The 26949-nt window shown below is 34.1% G+C and overlaps 2 protein-coding genes across 4 annotated transcripts; one reads left to right on the top strand and one right to left on the bottom strand.

Annotated features, from left to right (window-relative positions):
- The first annotated feature begins 844 nt into the window (after window positions 1-844).
- LOC115886105 (ectonucleoside triphosphate diphosphohydrolase 5-like) lies at window positions 845-5191 on the top strand. Its single transcript, XM_030905159.1, is given in 8 exon segments — window positions 845-1119; window positions 1235-1358; window positions 1419-1462; window positions 1465-1560; window positions 1563-1584; window positions 2318-2397; window positions 2457-2712; window positions 4809-5191. Coding segments are annotated over 8 exon segments (1035 nt in total). The 5' UTR covers window positions 845-1089.
- A 5002-nt stretch (window positions 5192-10193) lies between these two features.
- On the bottom strand, window positions 10194-26693 carry LOC115886082 (histidine--tRNA ligase, cytoplasmic). Of its 3 annotated transcripts, none has more exons than XM_030905126.1 (8): window positions 26285-26668; window positions 25911-26192; window positions 19477-19707; window positions 17157-17378; window positions 16896-17102; window positions 12990-13287; window positions 12801-12930; window positions 10194-10601 (listed from the first exon to the last, which is right to left on the bottom strand). In XM_030905126.1, the coding sequence occupies exons 1-8, from the start codon at window positions 26378-26380 to the stop codon at window positions 10223-10225; spliced, it is 1845 nt and encodes a 614-aa protein (XP_030760986.1). In that variant the 5' UTR covers window positions 26381-26668; the 3' UTR covers window positions 10194-10222. The 3 variants fall into 3 exon arrangements, with proteins under 3 accessions (XP_030760986.1, XP_030760988.1, XP_030760987.1); XM_030905128.1 differs by lacking the exon at window positions 25911-26192 and adding an exon at window positions 25752-25872 and having other exon boundaries at window positions 26285-26667; XM_030905127.1 differs by lacking the exon at window positions 25911-26192 and having other exon boundaries at window positions 26285-26693.
- Between the last annotated feature and the right edge of the window lie 256 nt (window positions 26694-26949).

Here is a 26949-nt window from a genome sequence, read left to right as displayed (position 1 = left end):
ATTGTATAATTAATAATAAAATAGGAAAACGATAACGATATTAGATTGAAACATGAAAATATTGAAATTACTTATTTGAAAAATAACTTGGACACGTCACTGAATAATCATATCAACAAACGGATTGCAACGAAATCCGAAATCATATGTTAGTGGTTGACGTGCCGACTAATGACATGAGTGACATCTCCTTGTACATTTTATCTACTTTTTCCCTTAAATTTATGCTTCCAGTGGCAACTGTTTCAGGGCTTCAGCAGACTTCAGACTTTCAGATAGGAATAGGTGCGTAAAAAATGATTTATTTACGCACAAACAACGTATTCTTTTACATCTACGTCCGGAGTTTTTTCAGATTAGAAAAGCTTTATTAACGCGGTGTTCCAACATATTCTATGCATAACTCTAATGTGTTATTCTGTTATTTACACGGATTCAAAAATGCATCGTTTTTTATTTTAAAAATTGCTGGGTAGGCACTGTAGGCAGTATGTATATGACTATAATCATGACAAAGAGGACAGATATCTCTGACAGAACAGGCCCACAGGACCAAAGAGTAAAAAAATAGAAAATGGAAAAGTGACATGAAAGTGACGTGTTGATATGAAAATATGAAAACTCGAGATGAAAACAATTTATTATTTTATGACGAAAAGTTTTCCTTGAAAATCATTTAAATATTTGTATGTGAAGAACTTCCAATACATACACACAAACACAGCAAACAAATGACAAAATGAATCGGATTGAATAAGAGACAGAAGGCATTATAGAAATCATATTTGATTTATGAATTCTTTTATCGCTGTAGGTGAGGATTTTCTGTGAACTGTCCTTACCATTACATGCAATTGTGTAATAACAAAACGATCTTATCCAGATAAATCTATCTAATCATTTTAATTAAATAAAAATGTTTAGTCATAAATAAACAGCACAGAACCTGATTTACTACGTTAGAAAAATAATTCACAATCATCTAGTAATCTAATCATTTTTTCAAGGATAAAAAATTAAAACATTGTGCAAGTATTGAAGTAGTGCACCAAATAAAAGGGTGCGACGTGTACAACAGATTCAAGAACAATGAGTAATAGCGAACTAAGGCGAAGGAAAGTAAGTGTGCGGCCTACTTTATATTTTTTAACTATCCTTAAACAATAGAAAGCAATTATAATTTTTAATGTTGTATGTTCTAAATATTTGTTAAATGTATAATTTTCATTTGAAGTTAAAAGAACCTAGCGAAAGAGGGAATGCAAGAAAACGGAAAGCGAAAGGGGTTCGTTCGAGTTCAATCCAGACTTCATTACTATGTTTAATCATAAGTGGAACATTGTTAACCCTGTTTCTAGGTATAAATTTTATTATTGTACATAATTTCAAGTGGTAATTATTATATTTTCAATTTTTAGTTCTATATACAGACCAAATTCCATGGTATGCTGGAAATCGGCATAATTGGACCAATTAGCAAAGCAATTTTTAGGATATCATAAGCCAGTATATGCAGTAGTTATAGATGCAGGAAGTACAGGCTCGAGGGTATTAGCATACACACATTCCATGAATCATATTTAGGTAACATTCATTTTTGAACTGAAACTCGCAATGTAGCCCCTATCTTTCCATGATATTTTGACGACGTTTTCGTGCACTATGAAACCCTATCATCATTGACGAAATTTGGTATATACAGGGTGGTCGAACTGTATTTGTAATTATTAAGTAATTAAAACTAATTCCAGCTACTTAAATATCAAATTACCTAATAAAACTAAAGCAATAATTCAAAACAATTCAAACATAACCTAAAATAAAGATCTCCGGCCGGCTCAAGTTGTCAAATACCCGCACATGCCCATTTAAGCAATTTTTAAACGTTATCAGAAGTTATTTAGAAGAGCGCTTGGTGTAATTGATCCGCAAATTACGTCAGGCGGTAACGCTATTAGCGGGTGTTGCGTTAAAAATTGACTCGCGCATATCGTAACCATGATAAGGTACGCGTAAATACTGGATGACGCTATTCGGTTTTCCGATATCTCTCTAATAACTGTGCCGGTCAGGCGCTGTGCACAATTTTAGAGGCCATAAGTGGGCGTGCTATGTGCGCAAACTAGTCACCTAACTAGTGCCCGATTTCGAAAGTTGGAACCACGAAAAACAATAAAAAAAAACAAAGATTATAATCTGTATAATCTGTGCTACAGCAGTGGCACTTTACAAAAAAAATAGAATTCAGTTTTTTTATTATTTTTCATATTTCAATAAAAGTTTCAGTTTGTGCTACATTTTTGCTTATTTTCTGTAGGTGGGTATTTGGTACTGGACAAAGAATTGTTTGAATATAACAAGCCCGGACTTTCATCTTTTGCCAAAGAGCCCCAAAAGGTATAAACGTATTTTTACATAAAGTTACCTAAAACTGTATTAACAAGTGATATGTTTAGGGTGTGGAAAAAATTGCGGATCTTTTAGAAAAGGCAAAAAAAGAAATACCCAAAGAGTATTGGAACCAAACTCCGCTGATTCTAAAAGCCACGGCAGGTTTAAGACTGTTGCCTGCCGAACAAGCCGACAACTTGCTAGATGCAGTAAGAAATCTGTTTAAAAAAACACCGTTTTTAACCAACGACAAATCCATCGAAATAATGGATGGAACAGACGAAGGAATATTTTCTTGGTTTACAGTAAACTTCCTTCTTAGTAAGTACAGGGTGTCCCAGAAATAAGTGCAAATATTTTAACTGGAAGTATAATTCAACCCCAGAAACACGCCTATGAGGTTTTTTTTGCAAAAAAAAAAAAATGTTGAAAATTTAAAATTTTTCTTGACATTTTCCGGGAAATTTGAAAAAACTTTTTAGTGCCACTTGTTTATTCACCTGAGATTTCCCTACGGTCTATCTAAACCTCGCAGTGTTGCAACTTCCTATGTTATCCACATTCTACATAGTTCTACATTTATAAATTCATAGACAAATTTCTACTCAAAAAATTAGGAATGTTAAATTTAATCTTTTATCAGTGCTCATTATTAATAATTATAGAAAAAAAAACACATTAATTATTTTTAGTACTTACCCTTTCATGAAAACTTTCAACAAAAACCACCTAAAATTAACTAAAACATTACGTTTATGACGGTCACGAAAATCTTTGTTGCGCTGCAAAATAACTTTATGTTACGTTACTCTTCTTCTTCTCTGTTTTATTTCAACCACTGATTTACAAAACACCTTGAAAAGCGCACATTACTTTGAATACCTTTCTGAATGAATAAATGTTGAGAATTATTGTCTCTTATCGCCACTTTACGAACTACTTTCAGTCTAAGAAAATACATGTTTCACTCAACAATTTTAAATACGTATTTTATTTTTTCGCTATTTTTTCGACGTATTTCGACAATTCATCGACAGCCCAACCGTCGCACGTCGGCCAAGAGTGCCGCGGTGAACTGGTCCTTTGAGATGCCGCGCCGTCGTGGCGGGCTTGCGTCAACGATGAAGTTAAGCAACGTTGCCGTAGTTACAACAATTTCAAATTCAAGACATTCGAAGCAATCAAATTCGTATTAAATTTTAAAAATAAAACAAAGAAACATGAAAGGAAACAAACAAAACAAAAAGGAATTGATTGTCGGGCTGTTTTCGATATATTGAATTCTGAATTACGATAAACATTTTAGAAATTTCTTTTTTGTGACCTTATCAATAATCAATTAATTTGTGTTTTGTTTGTTTCCTTTCATGTTTTTCTGTTTTATTTTTAAAATTTAATAAGAATTTGATTGCTTCGAGTGTCTTGAATTTGAAATTGTTGAAACTACGGCAACCTCGCATGACGCAAGCTCGACACGGCGGCGCGACAAAGGACTTCAAAGGAGCAGTTAGGACGTTAGCAGTGATGCGCGGCTCTCTTGGCCGACGGTTGTGCTGTAGATGGATTTGTCGAAATACATCGAAAAAATAGCGAAAAAACAAAATACGTATTTAAAATTGTTGAGTGAAACATGTATTTTCTTAGATTGAAAGTAGTTCGGAAGTGACAATAGTGGCGGTAAGAGACAATAATTCTCAACATTTATTCATTCAGAAAGGTATTCAAAGTAATATGTGCTTTTCAAGGTGTTTCGTAAATCAGTGGTTCAAATTGTGATGAAGCCTATATGAAAATAATGTTTTAAAAATGGGGACTGTTATTTTAGCAGTTATTATAATAAGATGTACAAGTAAAGCAGCACAGTAAAGTGTATTTTAGTTAAGTGTGTATCGAAAAAGAGAACTGTCACAGTTACATCGATCTGTCATAAGTATCTTTTTTAATGTTGGGTAAGTTTTTTAATTTAACTTTTTTAACTTTTAAACATTTAATTTTTAATTTATTTTTTGTAATAATATCACAATCTTAAAAATGTAATGCATCTCTGCAAACTCCTCAGGTGTTGTGATTTTATGACTTACTTTTAAACATATACTTTCTTGTCCATATGGCAACACAGTGCGTCGAATTAACTGAAATCCGGGCTTGATCCGGGTAATTGGATGTAGCTGGCGATATCTGCCGGCGGTTCTCAAAATGTTGCGATTATTTTTTTAAATCTTCAAAGTTAAATAACTCGGTTATTTTCAGTTTATTTTAAAAATGGTAAAGAGAAAATATGTTTATTTTGACCAGATCTACCACCCCTTAAAATATTTGCACTCATTTCTGAGACACCCTGTATAGTAATATTGAGTTCTAGGTAGCCGAATATTTATAATTGGACTTTTTTAAATTTTATTTTTACTTTTTTATAGACAAAATAAATTTAAATCCAGCCCAAACTGTGGCGGCCTTGGATTTGGGAGGCGGGTCGACTCAGGTGACGTTTTCGGCTGTCACTCCGTCTAGTTTTAAAGATAAAGAAAATATACACGAAGCGTTGGCCCCTAGCGGCCCTATACCCGTATTTACTCACAGTTATCTAGGATTGGGACTGATGGCGGCTAGGAAAGCTGTGATATCCTATCAAAATGCCGATACGTTTAATGTAACCTGTGAATGTGTGAATCCCGTCGTTCGTAATAAGAAGTTTCATTATCATGGTAAGCTATGCCATCTATTTTTTCGATATTTAAACATACCGCAATGTACGATTATAATGTGCACTGACTATTTTCGGCCCAGGTTGTTTAAATAATTGCGAGATAAAACTTTTGAAACGTTTTGTCTGGGTCTCAACCTGAAACCAAAAATTACAAAAATGCTGAATAATCGTGGAATCTGAAAATCAAACTAATGACAATATTCTTCTCTTTATGACTAAAAAAAGAATAGGCACATTCGGTGAAAAACAATTTATTACTCCGATTTGCTCCGATTTATCAACATATTTTAGTTATCTCCTTCTAGAACTAAAAAATAGAAAAAAAAAAAAAAAAAAAAAAAAAAAAAAAAAAAAAAAAAAAAAAAAAAAAAAGTTGAAAACTTTTTTTTGACCGCCTAAACGCTATGGGCGTCTGGGATGCGCGGTAACAAAATAAACTTGTCTACGAAATGCCCTATTCCATAAGCCCTCTCACTTTAGTTATTAGTTTCCTGCGGGGTTTGGAATTTCTGCTGTGATTTATCACAGGGCTTTACAATATTCACTGATGACCTCACAGTTGCAAAAACGTTGCAACAATTTAAAATACTGGCCAATGTGGCAAAGCATAAAGAACGACGCAAATTCCTAACTAAGGGTGCCAATGTCAACTGGATAGGGCTTAGGGATATGGATGCATACCAGGAACAGATTATGAAAGACCTGCTGGTTAAAAATACGTTGGAAGAATATGATATAGACAAAATTAATGGAAATTTCGTCCATGGACTAAAAAATGCCCAAGAACAGCATTGCAAGAGGACAAGAGGAGAGTAAAAGACCCAGAAAAGTTCAGTACAGGAATAACAAATTAAGAACAACAGAGCACCGGGAGACGTCAGAGTAGTGATAGAGGCGATTAAGGAATATAAAAGGTAAGTTTTCTACGATGTTCTCTATGGGTACCTCATAGAGAACATCGTAGAAAACTCACCCTGTATCTCTTGCAGTTTCTTAGCAGACTCTTCACAGAGCACCTGTTTCGAGGACCGCCATAGGCATTCCATGTCAATCTTAAAATTTACATGTGCAAAATTAAACGCATATATACGTTTTCATGTATTTTTTATAGTCTTATTTACTTATTTTTTAACATTAATTTTTAATAATATATTTATAGATTTACTTTATTGGTTTTATAGATATACCTATAATATGTTTTATTATTATTTCTTAATTTATTACTCTCGTATAATAAAATTACTTCTTTAAGGTTTCAATTTTTGTGAAAATAAATATTTTAAATACCTACAAAATGGAACCAAAAATATAATAAAAACCCCTTCCGAATAATTAAGTGGTAATAATAGATATTAAAGGAATTTTGAATTTTCCGCCAAGTATTAACGACATAAAGTGGACAATTTGGCAACGTTGGTATCACCTGGGCGATTTATCCTCTCGTATACATCACTACTACTACTATTCCAAAGGGCATCACAGTTTAAGTTGAGTTCATCCTTTTATCCTTATTTTATTGCCTGTTTTTGCTAAAAAAAATTGATTTAAATTTCATTCAAAAAAATTACAAAAAAGTGAAATTTTTTCCACATAGTTACATAGAATTATGAAAAAGAACCATAGTTTTCCCAAAATAAAAATAAGTAAATTTTATTTAAAGATGATTTTAAGAATATTCAGTTTAAAAGTTCCTAGTACGAATAGTAAATATTTTTGTACTAAAGTGCAGTTTGGACTGTATTTGCCTTTTTTAAGTATCTACAAGGCTATGATAGTATTGAAAACTATTCTATTTTTCTTGCAGTACAGGATAATTTGCTTTACATTGTGCGTAATAATAATGACTCTCACCATAGCATATGAATTATTCAACATTGGACAAGCTTTGGAGGATCAGGTATAACAATTTCACTAATTGTTAGTACATAAACACATGATTTGCAAAATATCTTTGTTAGATCACATAATGCGGGACCAGCGGATCTGCCAGCGGAAGGGGTGGTAGATCTGGCCAAAAGAAACATTTTTTCTCTTTACCGTTTTTCAAATAAGTCCAAAATAACAGAGTTATTTTACTTTGAGAATTTCCAAAAAAAAATGATTTTTTGCTAAAATTTTGAGAACCACTGGATCTTGTCTTTTCTGGATTTTCTTTCATGTAAATTTAAGTTACTACCTATGACTAAAAACAAATATTTAATACTTTACTATCAGAATATAAACGAAAATAAAATAAAAGTCTTTGCCCTGACCCGGATTCGAATTCTGAATCATTGGTTCGTGGTCGGAAACTCTACGCACTACGCTATGGAGACATGTTCGATTTATATTCAATACTAGAATTTAAAGGACTAACAAGGAGGATCTTCTTTCAATGCGCAGTAGGGACGGCAGCCAGACGGGCCGCATGCTGTTCTAGAGAGCATAGTAAAAGATATATCAAAGAGCCAGACGTCTTAAAATACTAGTTTTCCGACGTTGCCAGCTCTCGTACTACAACGTTTACTTCATGATAAACTTTCTTAAATATCCCCACTGAAAGAAAAATGGTAGACATTAGCAATGAGAAACGCGCATACAAAAAAAAACACAATTTAATTTATACCACTAGCAACTTCCTGAACACACACTATCTAAACATTTAGTTAGTAAATAATATAAGTTTTAGTTTGAGGAAATACATAACGCTCTGCTCAACGTCCCATGGTACTATTGGAATACGCAAAATAAAAGATCTTATATGCTAATTTTAACAAAAACACGAATTACAACAAGCATAATTGCAGGAATTAATACAAGATGTAATAGAGCATCATTTCTAAAGGTAAAAGTAAAATAATTTTTTATTATAATTCTTCACATTAATTTAAATTGATTTCTAAAATATATTTTTTTTTTCAGTTTGCAAGATTTTTCTATGCGATTTTAAATTTCTTGTACCTATAAAACGAACTTAAATATTATAGCAACGGATCGATACCAATAATTTTAGGCGTTGATGTTGATTATTGAACCTTTTTTTTGTAATATACAGTAACTTTTGGTTTTTGGGCTTTTATTTTTACCAAGAGAAACAAATTCACGAAAATATATATTTTTTCACTCAGTAGTTTTATACAGGTACGGACGAAAAGCTACTATTCTTCAAAACAGTTAAAACACATGTATAATAGATGGTGCCCCTTACAAATAGGAGTCATATTGACAACAAAATCAAACATGTCATGTCAAAAAACTTCCATCCAAATATTGACGTTACTTCAAAAATTATTTGGAAAAAATCGAAATAAAAATGAAACTTCTATGCCCTGTATCTCCAAAAATAACCATTTTAGGACATACATTTATACTTTATACAAACTTTTTTACTTATTTTTATCTGCAAAATATGCTGCTGAAGTTGCCGGAATACAGTTCGGATCACCCTGTATGATAACTTTACTTACACGGTACATTGTTATTTTTGACTTATCGCGTAATACTAAAGTTAAGTAAATAATTTCTATATGTACCTTTGTGGCGGGTTCATTTCTTGAAAAATGTCTATGTAAGAGAAATTTGCAAATTAATTCTTTATTTAACGTTTGAATTCATGTAGTCTCATTTTAACAGAACGTCAATGCTTTTTATAGACTTTTTAAACAATGCTTTTGACGATAAGTTTATAATCTGTATGATCTAGAGGTGGGAATTCTAGTTCCTTAGTTCTAGTTCCTCCAGAGGAATAGTTTCTTGAACTAGGTCTTTGGTTCACAATAGTTCCCGATTAACATTGACATCCCCCTTGCTTGCTAATGCGTTTCGTTATCAGTCAGAACTATTCACAGTATGATCTGTATAATTTTTATAATGTACGGAGATATAACGAGAAGTGTAATTGAGTATGTTAAAAACATATAGGTAAGTTTTATTGCAGATAAAAAAAATAAAAAAGAAACTCAAATCAGAGTTTCAAAAACTATTTCACAAATCAATTGGAGCAAATATTACAAAAATTTTACGAAAAATTGCTTTTTTCCTCACTTCAAGCTTTTTGTTTTTCTCTAAAAATTCAGAATATCTACTTCGTTTTATAAGATATTTCTTAATTTTAGGGACCTAAAGTGAAACATTCCCATAAAATATTTAAAAAACAAACTAAAAATCAAAAACAGTATCAACGACGCCGCGCCGGCTGTGGCAATAGACAAGGCCGAATCCATCGTCGTCGCCTTGTATTACATCTCGGATCTGCCGACTGAATCGATTCCCGTGAACTAGTCTTTTAATTAGTTCCTCTATGTCCGGATCCGATACGTAAACTAGTCTTTTATTTAGTTCCATAGAAAACAAGATTCAAGATTTAGTTCCTCTAGGTCCGGATCCGATAACGTACGGCTGGCACTCCCCACTCCTGCCTACCATCGGGCTACGCGCGCTGGCCGATCCGTCGCCATCGCATATTATTATATATCGGTCACAGTCTCGATCCCGGAATAGGTCCTGAGGAACTAGTTCTTTGAGAAACCAGGAACTAGTTCCTTTCATTCCGGGGTCGGAATAGTTCATTGGAACTAGTTCGTTCACGAACTACAAACCTCTACAAGGAACAGCGGCCAAGAAAAGACCGGAACATTCTAGTCCCTCTGTCTTTGGGTATATAAACCGAGGCTTGTGCAAAGAAGACTTTTGAAGAATTCCTTTTAGATAAATAGTTGTAAATAAGTTTGAAAATAGTTTTTAAGTGTTTCATCGTTATTTTTTGTTACTTCGTGTAAAATAAATTGTGTTTAAATAAACCAGACTTTTTGTCCACACGGAACCGACGAAAAAACGTAACAAAATGATTCGAAAAATTCTGCCGATTTACAAAGAAAATCGAAAGTATTGCCAAAATTCATAATTTTATTTATTAGTAATAAACGTAACTTTTACTAAAATATACATAAACGTATAATCCAAATTTATAAATATAAAATACTTTTAAACTACAGCAAAATATTTAATATCACCATTTAACTAATGTCCAGTGTTTAATCAAATAATTCCCTGTCATTTTTGTTTTATGATAAACGAATATATTATTATACTAGAGATAAATAAAAATAAATAAAGATATTTTAAGTTATCTAATGTGAATTAATACTATATTGGAACAGTGCCGTTAATATTTAAATCCGCCAATCTTTTTAAAAGTTCTTCCGGTAGTTTCGTCCTCTTGACAGCTATTTCATCCCTGGTCAGCACATTCCTCAATTTAACAATGCCCTCTTTAATTTCCGATTGTCCGAGAATTATCGCGAACGGAATACTATTCTCTTCACAATATTGAAGTTGAGCGAGAAGCTTGGGATTTTTCTTGTATGAATATTCCACCTTAAAGTTATTTTCCCACAATTCATTACATAGTTTCAATCGTTCGTCGACGAGATCTTTTTGCGCTGTGCAAACATATACATCCACTTCTGTACTCCTCACTTTCCTACTGGCTGCATGTAATTTTTGTTCCATAACAGTAAATAATCTAAAATTACATTTCTTTGTGACTGGAAATAAAACATTTCTCCAAAAAAATCCTTTATAGGTATTTCGCCACTGCACTGCAAGAAAATCTACAAAATAAAATAGTTATTTTTTATAAACACTTCTGCGTTAACCCTAAACGGACACTGCTTGTCAGAAGTTATGTTTACAGTTATACAAATTTGCCTAACAAAGAAAAAAGAATGCTTAACGTTTCGGAAAGTTTATCTCTTTCCGTAGTCGGAAGCATTATTTCATTTTAACAGAACGTCAACGGTTTCTTGTAGACGTATCTGTTTTAAAAAAGTAAAGTGTTTTCGAATAGTTGAATTTAAAAATTTTAAATAGTTTTTTTCTTTATTCTTTGTATTTTTTTTGCTTCCGACGACGGAAAGAGATAAACTTTCCGAAACGTTAAGCATTTTTTTCTTTGTTAGGCAAATTTGTATAACTGTAAACATAACTTCTGACAAGCAGTGTCCGTTTAGGTTTAACGCAGAAGTGTTTACAAAAAATAACTATTTTATTTTGTAGATTTTCTTGCAGTGCAGTCTCACAACCTAACCTAACCCATAAAGGATTTTTTTGGAGAGATGAATCCGCCACATAGGTATAGACATTTTTTAAATAAAACATTGTGTAATGAAGTCCGTATGTTTTTTTTATTTAATCTGTAAATGCTAGGCGTGAACATAAATCGAACATGGCACGATAGCTCGGCGCGAAAGTATTTCGCTGGTACACCGAAGAGCCAGGGTTCGATCCTGCCTTGGGACATAACTTTTTTTATTTTTTTTTATCGTTAATATTCTGATTGTAAAATAGTTAGATTGTTTTTTTGATCATCAGAACGGATAACGTTTGAGGATTTATGAACCATACTGTATATGAGTAGGATTTGATATGTTCATTTGTTTTGAAGGATTATGGTAACAAATAATTCTTAGACAGACAAAATTTCCCTGCTCGGGCGCCAATTCTGTAACAGTCTTTTTTCTAGAGAGCTATTACTAACGCCCAGCAGTCGGTCTTTTGTCTCTAGCGCGCAACCCTCAAGATTTATAGTGTTTGAGAGACCACTTCCGCCAGTACGGGTAGCTTTTCTACAGTGAAAAATCCAGGGAAATGGGGTAAAAGCCAGTTAAAGTCGAATATATTTCATAACGAGATTTATTTAAATAAATTAAATATGTATCCAATATCTTCAAGTTCAAAGTACTCAAATTCAAATATAAAAAAATATTAAAACATGAAATATCGCAAAATCTAACAAAAATAAATTAAATCAGATCATCTAGTTATAGGTCAAATATCTATATACCAAAAGAAATTAAATCAGTTAATTACAATAGCAAATAATTAAGTTCACAGTATTTAAATTCAAACCTGTAAAGAAAATCTTTATAATATCCAATAAAATAGAAACTTTAATTAAATTCAGATACGTAAGAAATATTATTATGGTAGAATAAAATAGGAACTTTAATTAAATCCTCATCTGTAAAGAAATTTTATACCATAAAAATAAAATAGAAACTCTACTGTGCTGAAACTAAAATTTGTGATTACTAGAACTCTAATGGGGTATCTGGCGGTTAAATAAAAAGAAAGAATGCGATTAACGTTTTTTCTGAAGGAAATTGGCGTCGGAACAAAACGAATCGGTCTGGTTGTCTGAATCGCCTACAGCAGCCCGGAATCCGGTCACACTAATTATTCGCTGTTTGTATAAAAAAAAATAACTTCCACGTATCCATGCAAATCGACAAAATATTTAACACAATTTTATCAGCAAATAATTTTTAGCATTAAAAATATTTTTCGGTTTTAGACTATCATAACAGTTCTAAAAATAAAAATAAACCATACTAAGCCTGTCTAAGAATTATTTGTTACCATAATCCTTCAAAACAAATGAACATATCAAATTCTACTCATATACAGTATGGTTCATAAATCCACAAACGCTATCCGTTCTGGTGATCAAAAAAACAAATATCTAACTATTTTACAATCAGAATATGAACGATAAAAAAAAAAGTTATGTCCCAAGGCAGGATGGAACCCTGGCTCTTCGGTGTACCAGCGAAATACTTTCGCGCCTAGCTAACGTGCCGTGTTCGATTTGTGTTCACGCCTAGCATTTAATAGATTAAATAAAAAAATATACGGACTTCATTACAATTGTTATATATATTACCTCTCAACTCCTATAGAAACTCCAACACAAGGTACTTGTTTATTTTTGGTATCAAACATACCAACCAAATTATCATATCTGCCACCTCCTGCTACTGACCCTACTAAGACATCTTCACCTTTAGTACTATCTGAAATATAACAGATTATAGATATTATACACTATAAACACGTTCTTGTAGTATTATACCTCCCAGTAAAACAGCTTCATATATAACACCTGTATAATAATCTAAGCCTCTGGCTAAACTCAAATCGAACAAAACACGATCAGCCACATTAAATATGTTGCAATATTTTAAAAGTAATTTAATTGCCTCGAGGCCAGATGTTGCACATTTATTCTTAGATAATAGGTCATCATTTAACAGCTTATCAACAAGATCGGTGTTACCGTGTAGCTTAACATACTCGCCGATTTTATCCGCCACCTCTTCTGAAAGACCCTTCTCTTCAATCATTTCTTTTCTCACTTCATCCCAAGGGGACTAAAATTAATTTGTAAATTTAGGACGTCTTATAAATAAGTGCAAATACAGGGTGGGCCACTGAAAACTTACAATGGCTATAATTTTTAAACCAAAAGATATCAAAAAAATAAAAAATACCGTTTCTATAATATCGAGGGGGAATACATATGACGTATTTTTTGAACCACCCCGACCTACCCTTTAGGAGGCACCCCTACTCACTTGAAAATCTTAAATGGCAACACCCCACTTGTGGCGTCTTTTTGGAAAGCTCATGAAAAATGCTAAATGATGATCATAAAGTTTTTAGGGTGGAATTGAAAAACTACATTTCCACGAACAATTAGGTGGACATTAATGAAAAAGGTTATTTTTACAGCATAAGTAACAAATTGGGACCCAGCTAAATGAAGTATTTTTCAAACCACCCCTAGGTGGCACCCCCTCACTTCTAATCTCAAGATAGCGATACCCCACTTGTGACACTTCTTTGGACAGCTAATTGAAATTGCTAAACGATGGTCATACAGACTTCAACTTAATTACTGGTTAGTGACAAGAAATGTAGGTGTGACAATTTGAAAGAAATTTAAAATGATAATTTATTTTAATAATTGCTCACAATGACAGCCGTTTTGTTCTATACAAAAATACAAACGATTTTCAAATTCTTCTCTCACATTATGGAAAGTCTCTCTCGGAATATTTCGACATGCTTCAGTTCTCCTATGCCGCAATTCTTGCAACGAACCTGGTTTTGTCTTGTAGACTATGGTTTTAGTGTAACCCCACAAGGAAAAGTCCAAAGGAGTGAGATCAGGTGACCTTGGCGGCCACACGATTAGACCCCTACTGCCAATCCATTGCCTTGGATAATATTTATCCAACCACCGGCACCGCCTTGTGACAATAGAATAATACGAAGAGGCTCCATCTTGCTCAAAGTGTATGAGGTCTTCATTAAGAGTTATAATAAATTTCTTTTTAACAGCTTTTTTTTCTCGCAATGGTTCATGGATACAAAAATAATTCATTCTATTGATTTTGACACGTTTTGACATTTTTGTTTTATTTTTGGGCTCTATTTTTTTCGTTCTTTTTTATGACAGTCGTTCAGCATACGCTTTTCAAAGAGGTGTCACAAGTGGGGTATCGCTATCTTGAGGTTAGAAGTGAGGGGGTGGCACCTAGGGGAGGGTCGGGGTAATTTGAAAGAAAACTCATTTAGCTGGGTCCCAATTTGTAACTTATGCTGAAAAAATCACTTTTCTCATTAATGTCCACCTAATTTTTCGTGTAAGGGTAGTTTTTCAATTTCACCCTAAAAACTTAATGATCATCGTTTAGCATTTTTCATGGGCTTTCCAAAAAGGCGCCACAAGTGGGGTGTTGCCATTTAAGATTTTCAAGTGAGTAGGGGTGCCGCCTAAAGGATAGGTCGGGGTGGTTCAAAAAATACGTCATATGTATTCCCCCTCGATATTATAGAAACGGTATTTTTTATTTGTTTGATATCTTTTTTGGTTTAAAAATTATAGCCATTGTAAGTTTTCAATGGCCCACCCTATATTTTAGCTACAGTGCAAATTCTTTAATCTGAACATTCAATATTCAATGACAACCCCAACTGGGATTTGTTAAAAGCAAAAAAAAAATCCAAAAAATTTTTTTTTTTTTACTTGCACATATAGGGTGGCCCATCGAAAACGTTCCGCAAGGCATAACGGCCAGGGTAATTTTTTTTTCTGAAAATTCAAAAACACGTCAATTTTGTTTGTGAGGGGGACAACTTTTGCCCCAAAAATGATTGCAAAATCTTCAACCCTCTAAGCGGGGGTGTCATCCCCCAATTTTTTTCAAATGGAAAGGGGGGTCAAGTGGTACCGCAATGAAAAGGGCTTTCTATTCTCTATACTTTCCCGCTTCGTTTTTGAAAATCGGTCGGGTCATTGAGAAAATATCAAGGATTGAAATTTGAAAAGTTTATTTAAACATTTATCAGAGTAAATGATAAGGATAAATCCCTTCAACCAATTTGCTATTTTTTTCTTATTATTTCTAGATGTTTACGCATTTTTTCACTTGCCACAAGGTTGAACGATCAGGTGGGGTAGTTGCTAAATAGCTGTTCTGTGACTTGTGCGTTGAAGTTCTTCTCAATATCGTTAAACTTTTTAACAATTATGGTGTACTCACTTGCAGAAAAAGTGGAAATAATCGAACTAAATTTTAAAAACAATGAATGTGGTAATCGGGTTGCGCAGATATTCAATCAACACCATCCTGACAAACAGGTTTATGGCAAAATTGTGCGCGAGTTAGTAGCAAAAAACTGGTTTCGTTATGAATAAAAAGAGGCAGAGGGAAAATCCTGTAGTAAATGAAGCTATGGAGGTATTCATATTGGGCCAAGTTGTCATGGATAGTACGCTGAGTACAAGAAAATTAGTCAATGAGACCGGCGTGAATCGTACAAGTGTCCAAAGGATATTAAAAAACCACAACTTCCATCCGTACAAAATTCAGTTGGTACAAGAACTCAACGAAAACGATTTTGATCGTCGCTTGCAATTTTGTGAAACTATGAGTGAACGAGTGGCCAATGATAATAATTTCCTATTTAATGTGTGTTTTTCGGATGAGTTTACTTTCTTTTTGAACGGTGTAGTTAATCGGCACAACTGTCGGTACTGGGCTGAGGACAACCCCAGGGTTTTTCACGAGGTGCAAACACAAAACCCTCAGAAATTGAACATGTGGGTTGGTATTTCTGGAAATTCTATTGTGGGTCCTTTTGTTCTTCCTGGAAATCCAACAGATGATATGTACTTGGATTTACTGGAAAATGCCATCGACCCAGCCCTAACTGACATCATAGAGAACAATCCTGGATACGTTGAAGCGGAACTAATATTTCAACAAGACGGTGCACCTCCACATTGCTCTCAAAATGTGCGTAATTTTTGAACAATAACTTTCCCGGTCGGTGGATAGGACGAAGGGGTGCAATTGAGTAGCCTCCCCGGTCACCCGACTTGACTCCTTTAGACTTTTTTCTATGAGGAGACATAAAAAGTAAAGTATATAGCACTCCACCCGCCTCATTAGAAAACCTGCGAAGACGAATTATTGATGTTTGTCGCGAAGTGACCCCGCAAGTTCTTCAGAATGTTCGAGAACGGTTTGAAAATAATTTGTATTACTGTATGGAGGTTAACGGGCAACATTTTCAGCATTTGCTTCATTAATAAGTTAAGTTTTTTTTAATTAATTTAATTTATGCGTTTTTTTGCAAAAAGTACTTTTCAAATTTCAATCCTTCATATTTTCAAAATGACTCGACCGATTTTTAAAAACGAAGCGGGGAAATATAGAGAATAGAAAGCCCTTTTCATTGCGGCGCCACTTGATCCCCCTTCCCATTTGAAAAAAGTTGGGGGATGACACCCCCGCTTAGAGGGTTGAAGATTTTGCAATCATTTTTGGGTCAAAAGTTGTCCCCCTCACAAACAAAATTGACGTGTTTTTGGATTTTTTGAAAAAAAAACACCCTGGCTGTTATGCCTTGCGGAACGTTTTCGATGGGCCACCCTGTATTTAAAAGCTAAGTTTGCTTTTTATCTTACTTTGTCCAGTTTATCAATGGCAGAGCATATGCATCTAAAACTGCTTGCTGGAACACCACAAGCTTCAAACATACCATCCAGAAGTGATCTGTGATTTATTTTGATGACATAAGGAGTTACTTCCAGAGTATCCAAAATTTCACAAACAATTTTAATACATTCCGAATCAGGAAGCATCAGATCATATGTTCCAGCGATGTCAAAGTCCTAAAGTTGTAATAAAAGTGACATTTACCAAAAATAAGTAAATAAAAGACTTACGCATTGGTAAAATTCCCTATATCTACCTCGAGCCATTGAAGGGTTGTCCCTTCTATATACTTTGGCAATGTGGTAACGTTTTATGTTAGTTATTTTATTCATAGCCAGATATCTGGCGAAAGGAACTGTTAGATCATATCTAAGAGAAAGAATCTCGCCCCCTTGATCTGCGAGGTCATAAATGAGTTTCGAATCTTCTCCGTATTTTCCCGTAAGCACTTCCTAAAAGTAATGGATTATCATCAGAGCCACCCTCGTGCCATTTGAAAAAATTGAGATATGATTAAAAATACGTTTTGGGCATCTTTGAATTGACCAGGAAAAGACACCAAAAACATTAGACGATCAAATATAGTGTTTTTAACAAAAACAAATAAATAGTGTTTCTAACACAGCCATGGCACTCTAGATTGAAATTTAAAATACAATTTGTTTTTGAGCGAATATGTCAAAAGTTGACATATGATAGATGTCATAGATGTTACATACTAAAGTAAACGCCACGAATGTTTGGAAGTGATTCATCGCTTGATGAAGTTAGAATCGACACGCGCGCTATCATTTTTACATTAAAAACGTAAATTTTTACCGCAGACGTAGGTTTTTAAAGGCCCGGTCTAATCATCTACCTGCGCTCCTCCTACTTATTCTAAAATGTTAGCGTGATTGACAAAGACGATACTATATCGCCTTTCTTTGATTGGTTCGTTTTTGTGCGTCAGTCCATTGGTGTGCTTGCAGTGCGACCAATGGGGCATTCCATTTTATATTTATAACCAAATATATAAAACAACAAATTACAACATATAACATATTGATTATTATATGACTTGAAACACCACGGCACTGGAATTAAGTTTTATGTGACCTTGAACAGATTAGTTCACATGGTAGCGACCTTTGAATAAGAAGACTAAGGAAGGAGCATATCAAAAATCTTAGGTACACCGCGATGGGCCTCAAATATGGCCGACTTAAATTCCGGTTTATCAGTGTCGTTCTAATTTTATTTAAAAAATGTAAAACTATGATGTAGGGTAGACGTGGGGTAGACTCAATAATTTGTTGTTTTATTTTACGTTGTGAATAAATGTTGGTAGTTATTAAAATTGTTATAAAAATATGTAATTCTAATAAAAATAGATAAGTTAAAATAAGTATTTATTAACACAAACATCCGATACGCTACTGAAGCAGGTAAGTCAAATTAACGTATCTAAATTCTTTGACATCTAATCTTTGACAAGTAATAATTAAAAGCTAAAATGCAAGAAAAATATATAATTTAGTTAATTTAAGTGAATTTCATAAATGATCGGTTTACTACACGTATGTATTTTATATAGTCACATACTAGCGAAAAGTTGTTCCATTATTTCACTCAATTTTTGCCGAGATCTACCGCACGCTACACAACCAACTATTTTAGAGTATTTTTCGATAAATCGCGATAGTGTCACTGTTAATTTAAGTTCTGCCACAATTTCCATCTAGATTTACTACCTTTATACAACTATCAGTAGTAGAATAAATAATAAATAACATAAAATAAGCTCCGTAAAGACTGACAAATCCACAAAATTTCAAATCAAATTCAAATGTGTCAAATGAATCGTCAAACAGAACTGTCAAGGATCCCCACCCTAGAGAGCTTTTATGGTGGCTTTTCCGCCCACCATGCATAAATACATGGATAGCATTATGCTCCTTCCTTAGTCTTCTTATTCAAAGGTAGCGACCGATGAATCACTCCCAAACATTCGTGGCGTTTACTATAACATACCAAATCTCGTTATTTTATCTGAAAAAATAAAAAAGTTATAGGGGGTGAGCCACTTTTGAGACGAACCCGTTATACCCCTTCATAAACTATGCAACATCTGTATAACTAATACTTTTCTTCATATCTTCGACAACAACGACGATATGGAACTTCCTCGCACTAACGGGCCATTCTGTATATTCTATTACTTGGTACTTTTTAAAACGCCCAGATACACGGCCACCACTCTTAATAAAACTGGCGGTTGTTCTACCTGGTAATTGTAATTATTTTTTGTCCTAGATTTAGTAAACTTTGCGGTAAGTAAAAATTTTACTTTGAAATTACGTAAGCTTGTTGGTTAGATGTTAGATGGTAAAAAAGGACAAAAAAATAGCAAAAATAAATAAAATATTACAGATCAGAAAAGAGAAATGGGCATTCTTTCATTATGATTGCATGTTGCAGTTAAATAAAAATATAGTAAAAACGAAAAAAAAAGGAAAGAGGCGCGTAAACGCCTATAAAAAGAAAACTATTAATTTTCTTGTAACTCACTTTAAGTTCAAAAACTGGTGTGTCTATCGTTACAGCACCGTGCTTCTTAAATACTTCTGTAATCTTGCTTAGCACCGAATTGCGCAGTGCCATCTGCTCCGGGGAATAATCTCTAGTTCCTTTTGGGGTTTTAAGGGTAAATTTTTGGTTAACATTCACATCATCGGTGTTTGGAAAGGTAGCTTGTGCCTGGGCTTTCAGATCAAGAAGTTTGTTTACTTCTTCGGCAATCTGAAAGTTCCAATGTTGGTCGTTCTTTAAAGAAATTCGTTAATATCTAATTTCAGAAATGTTTGAATTATTATTTCCTTCCAACTTAATAGCATAATTTCTAGTTAATCGATCAATCTTTCAATTACGAAATTTATACTCTATTTTGAAATGAAAAGCAAAAATACCAAACTTCATCCAAAAACATTTTTCAGAACAAAAAATAGATCAGTACAAATTTTTGTACCGGGTGTCCCACTAAGAATAGCTCTCGGCTGTATCTCGGAAAGTATTAGCCGTAGGGTTTTCGGAAAAAAATATTTATAACTAAAGAGGCCATGGGAAATTGCTGGAAATTATTTTCAAGTTTGTAGAACGACCGCTAGGGGGCGCAACTACAACAAAAAATATTAAAATGGAGTTTTTACACAATTTTGCCATTTAGATAAGGTGTACTATAAGTAATAGCTTCATAATCTTCAGTAAATTTTGAATATTTTTTGTTAGAGTCATTTTCCCTTATCTACCAAAATAAAGTGGCGGGGGAAGGTTAGATCTGTTTTTATTTAAATATTAGTAACTCTGGACTGGATGATTGGAATCCAACAAACGAGGGTTCGTTTAAAAGAGCGTTTCTTACTCTATATTGTACCGTATAAACTAAATAAATAAATAAATAAATAAATGCCTTTATTGTCAAAAAATTTTTCAATTTGTAGACAAAGGTAAACTAACAAACAAAGTAGAAAAAAAAAGGTACACAAACAAACAAACAAAAGATAATACAAAACATTATATAAATAATATTGTCAGTCTTATTGTTAAAATAAACATTTATAAATGTTTACAATGTCAAAGAACAAAAAATTTAAAATAATATTCAAAAATATTTAGCCAGTTTATAGCAAAATGTCAATGACCTCTAAATAAATTAATTTCGATTAAAAGAGTAGTAAAAGCTTAAAAAGTCAGCGAAAACCGCATCTTGTTATCTTCTTTCAAACCGAAGATATTAGCAAAATTATAATTAATACCAAAAAATAAGCCCTTAATTACCTTATTTTTACAACACGGTATCAGTAGCCCTCTTAATTATGCCCATTCTTACAAAAAAATAAGATAGAGACAGTTAGTTTATTTTAAAATCGACGAAATACCAGAATACCATAATACCAGAGGTATTAATATGTAATAATTAAGATATTAATAACAGTGAATAAGAAACGATGATTCGGTGAAGTCATGGTAGGCTTTGGAAAAAAATTGATAGCGTCTACGTTCAAAAGCTTATTATTATTGTTCATATGGTACAATATAGAGTAAGAAACGCTCTTTTAAACGAGCTCTCGCTTGTTGGATTCCGACCATCCAGTCCAGAGTTATTAATATTTAAATAAGATCAAAAACAGATCTAACCTTCCCCAACCACTTTATTTTGGTAGATAAAAAAAATAGCTTTAACAAAAAACATTCAAAATTTACTGAAGATTATGAAGCTATTACTTATAGTACACCTTATCTAGGCAAAATTGTATAAAAACTCCATTTTCCTATTTTTTGTTGCAGTTGCGCCCCCTAACTATTCTCTCGGGCACCGTTCTACAAACTTGAAAATAATTTCCAGCAATTTCCCATAGCCTCTTTAGTTATAAATATTTTTTTCCGCAGCCCCTACGGCTAATACTTTCCGAGATACAGCCGAGAGCTATTCTTAGTGGGACACCCTGTACAAAACTATTTTTTTGTTCAATACCAAATATTTTTTTTCGAAATTTCAGCACATTTTAATGGAATACAAATTCAATAGGTATAGGGTGATTCTCTAACTTCGAATAATAATAAAAAGGTACTCCAAGATATTTTTTTTTGGAAATATGCTCAGACTTTGATGAGTTGTTGATGATTGATGAATTGATGAGTTGTACATATTCTAAATGATTTTTTTACCTAAGAAACATAATGTACAGCTTGTCACAAATTTTATACATCAATTTACATTGATGACATCATAGACATTTTGTTTAAATGACAACCCTAATTTAAGCTGTTTTGTTTAATGTGCACTGAGTATCAATTACATAAGTATACAGTGTACCATATTTCAAATTAGTATATAAAAATTTTGATAAATAATTTTATCCATTATTGAAGAAATATTATTGAGTTGAATTATATTTTCAAATTAGATAATGAAAATGTTTTATTAAATGTCTTTTAACTAATAGAAGAGAATCATGTAGATGATCTCATATCTCAAATTCGGGACACGCATAATTAAATCGTGCGCGTTCAGGGACGGTCAGCGGCTGAGTGGCTGAGTAAAGCGATTCCCTAAACGGTCTCTTTTTACACACAAAAACAGTCAGCTGAGCGAAAGTCTCAGCGATCAGTCAGCCGCTGTGTTCCCTGAACGCGCACATCTTCTAGCGCCAAAAGAGCGCATTTTTTAATATTACGAGTCCTAGCATAATTCTAAAAAACAGATATCTTTCATTTACTAAATTTATTTGAAGTTAGAGAATCGTCCTACAATTACCGGCACAAAAAACTTTGATGAATTTTGATGTAAAAAAAGTTTAATATATTTTGTTCTAGTGGGCCGATTTTGATGATTATGTAATAAAGTTCATAAAAATTTCTGCACTCATTCCTGGAACACCCTGTATATTGTGTTAATTAATAATAGGGACTTCATTTTCTTTTAATAATAACAGTCAATGTATTTTATTATTATTGTAATGAACTTCATTAGTGTCGCTATAGTTTAATGCGAGAAAAACGGAGCGTTTGCGCCGCTCGCCCTACTCTGCTAGTGCAGACTGAGTGGAGGGGAGCGCCAGTCGAGTACCTTGGCTGCAGCAGTTCCAGAGAGACAGTTGGTGGTCGCACGCGAAACAGTAAGTTCGAGTCCGGAGTGCCTGCCAAGTGACCTGCTGCCAGCCGCCGATCGCCGCCGTACTGCGCTAGGTAAGCACCAGCCGCCGAAGTGTTCGAAGGTAGGTCGTATCCTTGTTATGATTACTAGCGGTTACTGTACCACCTAGGCGCGTTTTAGGGATAAGGGAGAGCGAAGATTGCCGACCAGGCGAAAGAGGGAATACGGTGCGCTAGAGCAGGTGCCGGGAATCACGTCCCGGAAACTACACCACATAAGGGTGGCCTGACAACTGCTCCGGTGTAGCGTATCCTTCCGAGAGGGGTTCTAAATTTATTTTAGTAGTAGAGTCGCCGACCAGGCGAAAGAGGGAATACGGTGTACTAGGGCAGGTGCCGGGAATCACGTCCCGGAAACTAGACAACATAAGGGCGGCCTGACAACTGCTCCGGTATAACGTACCTCTCGGGAAAAGTTAATTACGGGATAATAACTAATTGGTTTTCATAAGGGACAGCTAAAGTGGTTCAGTAAACGCAAGGGCGCGAATATTTAAAGTACTAGACAGGATCTCGCCCAACTCCCGAGGCTGGTTTTGTCGTGCCCGTATTTCTCTAGGTGTGCCGTCCGGACGGCATCCTACAACAGTGACGCTGGACGGGATGTCGCCGAAATCCCGAGGCTGTCCTGACGGGGCTGTGTGTGTACGTGCTGCGCTTGTCCGAACGGCGTACAACTCGCCGAGACGTCGCTAACGTCAACGTCACTCCGGGACTCGCGTCTGTATCCCAGGGGACGCTGTTAACTTCGCGATCGATCCAGGACTCGCGTTTGTGTATCCCACGGAACGCTGTTAACTTCGCGATCGATCCAGGACTTGTGTTTGTGTATCCCACGGGACGCTGTTAACTTCGCGATCGATCCAGGATTCGCGTGAGTGTGTCACGGGACGCTTTTAACTCCGACGCCGATCCGGGGTCCGTATTTCGCTGTCAAAAAGGACACCGCTCCGATAAATACTTAGCTGTGACCATCGGGACGCCTGTAACGACGTCGCCGCCGTTTAGTGAGCCGCGTCGCGGTAGAATGTGTTGCTCCGGTACTTACGTGTCTATGTCCAATGGGACGCCGCTAAATACGACGCCGATCTGGAACTCGCGTCGTCGTGTCTAATAGAACGTCACTTTGGGAACGCGTCTTGAGTTCGCGTGATAGAATCAGTCAGAGAGTTACGTACTGGGAATAATCGATCAGAATTCTAGAGGTACACGGTTGTTATTGTAAATTTTTGCTTTACGGGGTACTAAACATTTATTTTATTTTATTATTGTTTCAATACGAGAACGTAAACTTTCCTTGATTACTTTTGTACATAATTAATTTGTTAAATAAAAACCTAGTGTTACGTTATAGTTAATTGTGTTTTATTTTCTTTTCATCTCATCACTCCCTGGTATCTCCACTGTATAAAAGCTACCCGTACTGGCACTAGTGGTCTCTCAAACACTTTAAACTTTGGGGGTGGCGCCCGAGGAACCGAACAAAGGCAACTCGGCGTCAGTGAGCGTTCTCAAAAACGGAGGGACCCTCACAATTTTTAGCTAAATTATTTGACTTTTTGATATCTCCTTCTAAATTAAAAATTAAAGTTTCCATCTGTCAATTACACGAGGGAAAACAAAATGTTGGTATTTTGGCGAAAGTTTGAAACGCCCTGTAGAATCTATTAATAAGGGCTCGAACACACTGACGACCAGGTCGCACCGGCCAGGCCGCTGCTACCTCTAAAACCATTAAATCAAATGATACAGAGCACACTAACGTCCTGGCCCTCCGTTGGTCATTGCGACCAGTAGACTGCACTAAAATATTATTATTTTCTGCCGCTTGTTGCCGGTTTTCTTCCAAATTAATATTTTTTCAGATGAAATCCCTCAAATTCAACGCACAATATTTTATTTTCTCTAAGATATATAGTGTAATTAGTAAGTAATAGTGTTTTAGTGTAGTTTTTGCACACGTGCAGAAAATCCAAAGAAATAGTATACAGACTGGATCAAAGGGAACCTTAAATCTAGTCCCTTTTTTTATCAAGGGTCGATTCTAGTAAAAATTAAAAATATTTTTATATGACATACTCTATTTATGGTTGGTATGATACCTGTTATTATACCTTCGAGTTTCGATGTTAAAAAATAAAAAAATCATATTTAAAGTTTTTCTACAACCACTTGTTTTTTTTTATTAAATTATTTTTTTTAGTTGTATTGTAGTCATGTACAAGGAGGACAACTGTATTTTAAATATTATACTACTAGGTACATTATTAAAAAAAAAATTAAGAGTAAAAGTAACTTAAACATTCATAAAAATTGAAGTATTTACTGTTGTAGATTCTCAGTAACAATAAAAAAGAGGAATTTATATTGTAAACATTGAAATAACTGGAAGCTAAACTTTCTACCTGCTTATATTTAGAGCCAGTGTCTGACGACCTTTTTTTACGATGGCCCTAATACGTTTACTTCCAAAGTCGATAAGAGCCATCAGTAGAAGTCCATATCAGTAGAAAAAAGAAACAAAATATCCCCCTTTTTGTCGGTCGCGCGTACACAATACTTTTTGTTCGGCCTATTTGTTCTGCTTGTTCGTGCGCGCTCGTTTCGTTCGGGCTAAAAAGCTCAAGTCTGGACGCACCTTTAGGAACAATACTGTTTTTGTCCTTTATTGATATAATGCTGAAAATCTCACAAGTAACATGTCTCACTCTACACATATTAAATTACATAGTATACATAGTATAATTGACAGATGACAACTTTCATTTTTAATTTAGAAAGAGATACTAAAAAGTCAAATAATTTAGCCAAAAATTGCTGAAAAATCATCAAAATCGGCCCACTAGAATAAAATATATTAAAATTTAAAGTACATCCAAACTCTAAGGTATCCTTTTTCATGCCGGTAAGCGTATATACCAACTAGGTATAAAACCACATTTAAAGTAATAGTATAATTAATTATTTTGAAAGTTTTAAGCAGCATTTTAAAATATAAACCACAGGTTCTGCAATAATCTTAAAATAATATACAAACATTTTGAAAAGCAGACATTTTACTTTTGTAATATTTTATGCAAAAACAAAACTAAAAGTAGTAAAACTATATGCAAAAAAGTGAAGTCACTGACCTGTAAAGGTCTGAACAATGTAATGTTTCTACACATAGCCCTAGTTATCAGCTTGGGTGGCCACAGAAATTTTTGAAACCCCATATTGTCTTAGTTCTTTACTGTTACAACCGAGTCAACACTTCAAATAAAAATACATAAAACAAGCTTAAAATTTACCTGAACATTGTAAAGGAGATCAGTTAAATTTTTGACTTGATTCTGATCATATTCAATAAAGAGATTTCTTTCTACTTGTGAAAAGCTGGCAATATGAACATACCAACGTTTTAAGTGAATGAATTTTTCAAAAATGGATGTATTTCTTAGTGAATTGAATAAGAGTGTATCAGCATTTGTCGGCTGATACTGACACAGGTAGCTGTGATTCGAGAGATATTTGTTCAAGCAGTCAAAATATTCTTCTTTCAGATATTTGTCAAATGAAGATCCATTCGTACCCTAAAGTACAAAAATGGCATAAAGGAATTTAATAACCTAATCATTTTAACATATTTTCTAGATTATTTTAAAGTAAGTATGTTTTCACCTACCCGTTCTTTACTTTCCTTTGATGCTTTTAATTTTCTTACTAAATCGCCTTGTTCTCTTATTTGTTTTTCCAAAGATAATTTTGTATTTGTAGACATCTTCCTTATTTCCAAAGACGGGCACGTATCACTGATTATTAAATGTTATTAAAAACAGTTAAAAACTGATGCAATACTAATGCAACCTAAAACCACTCAACCACCAATCCCAATCACAGACAGACGATGTAATAGATTTTGACTTATCTCTATCGTAGAACAATTTATTTCAAGGTGTTTCTTTTAAAGTCAAGTGAAAGCTTAAATAATTTTACAATTACCAGAGAATGGCTACAACGCACACACGTGTTCTTTGATTTAGTCACAGATTTAGTAATAACAGGTGACAGTGACAGGCTCAAGGCCATCGGCGGCAGCTGATCACAATCCCAAACATCCCACAGAACATATCACATGTCACTATCAGGGTTCGGAAGTAGTTAATTAAGATGCAAATTACATCATTAACTACGTGTAGTTTTTCTTCAAAATCTACTACTTTTTCCGTTCATTAACTACATGAAAACTACGGTAATAAACTACGTATTGATATTATGAATAATTTTTCTTTGTACGAGAGGTCTAAATATATTATTTAGAACATGATGTGAATATTACACATTAATTTT

This window comes from Sitophilus oryzae, unplaced genomic scaffold (assembly GCF_002938485.1).
Source record: "Sitophilus oryzae breed Bouriz unplaced genomic scaffold, Soryzae_2.0 scaffold_467_pilon_pilon, whole genome shotgun sequence".
Classification (NCBI taxonomy): Eukaryota; Metazoa; Arthropoda; class Insecta; order Coleoptera; family Curculionidae; genus Sitophilus; species Sitophilus oryzae.
The sequence above is the reverse complement of the archived record's forward strand: the minus strand, read 5'-3'. Positions and strand labels throughout refer to the sequence as shown.

What these genes read in the sequence shown, in the direction of transcription:
- LOC115886082 (XM_030905126.1), bottom strand. Translation starts at nt 26,380, where the DNA reads ATGTCTACAAATACAAAATTATCTTTGGAAAAACAAATAAGAGAACAA. An exon ending in ATAGGGAATTTTACCAATGC is followed by an intron (nt 17,103 to 17,156) that starts GTAAGTCTTTTA and finishes TTACAACTTTAG; the next exon opens with GACTTTGACATCGCTGGAAC. An exon ending in CCATTGATAAACTGGACAAA is followed by an intron (nt 13,288 to 16,895) that starts GTAAGATAAAAA and finishes AATTAATTTTAG; the next exon opens with TCCCCTTGGGATGAAGTGAG.